The 698-nt window shown below is 47.7% G+C and overlaps 1 protein-coding gene across 1 annotated transcript in view; it reads right to left on the bottom strand.

Annotated features, from left to right (window-relative positions):
* The window catches only part of LOC119589487 (protein dispatched-like), a gene marked incomplete at its 5' end in the record, with an annotated part of 109,307 nt that overhangs the window by 47,310 nt on the left and 61,299 nt on the right, over positions 1-698 (bottom strand). The window contains 1 exon segment of the mRNA XM_037938087.1: positions 655-694. Within this exon segment, the coding sequence (XP_037794015.1) occupies positions 655-694 (40 nt within the window).

Raw genomic sequence — 698 nt, 5'->3', positions numbered from 1 at the left:
CACGAATGTCGCTTGCAGAAGGGACTTTCCATAAATCGTGGCACACCAACCAACTGTGAAAGCAAAGAACGGAATCTATATTTGGAAATCCGACGCGTCTATTTCCAGAAGCAGCGGCTGCGGACTCCACGGTAATGAACGATATTAGCAACAGCGGTATGGGACAAGAGAACCTTTGACGAGGGTATAAATACTGCTCTCCGTGGCACGTCCTCTCGCGCCCAGGATGAGGTTTCGCCCGCGATTCACGGTCGGCTATGCGGGCCGGGATTTACGACTCGGCATGTGGGTTCCACGCGCTCTACGCTCGTTGCAGCTGGAGGCGATTTACGAAATAAACGATCGTTAGCGAAGCCGACGATCATTTGCTCAGTCAGCTATCCTTTGCAACGTCAACAATCATTTAAGACCATTTACTCAGTCAACGACCATTTACTCAGTTAACGATCATTTACTTAGTCAACGACCATTTACTCAGTCAACGACCATTTACTCAGTTAACGATCACTTATGCTGTCACGTCCATTTACTAAGTTAACGACCACTTAGAAAAGAAAAAGAAAACGAAAAAAGTGGAAAATGCCTCATTCCAACCAGCCGACCCGTCTCCCAGCTGAACACGCAGTAAGGACAAAACAAGGCGATTTTACTGACCTTTGATGGTGTGCGTCGGCAGACTCTCCAGCAATTGTATCTGG

Source organism: Penaeus monodon, chromosome 25 (genome assembly GCF_015228065.2).
Source record: "Penaeus monodon isolate SGIC_2016 chromosome 25, NSTDA_Pmon_1, whole genome shotgun sequence".
In the NCBI taxonomy this organism is placed as follows: domain Eukaryota; kingdom Metazoa; phylum Arthropoda; class Malacostraca; order Decapoda; family Penaeidae; genus Penaeus; species Penaeus monodon.
Note: the sequence above shows the minus strand (reverse complement) of the source record. Positions and strands in the feature narration are given on the sequence as shown.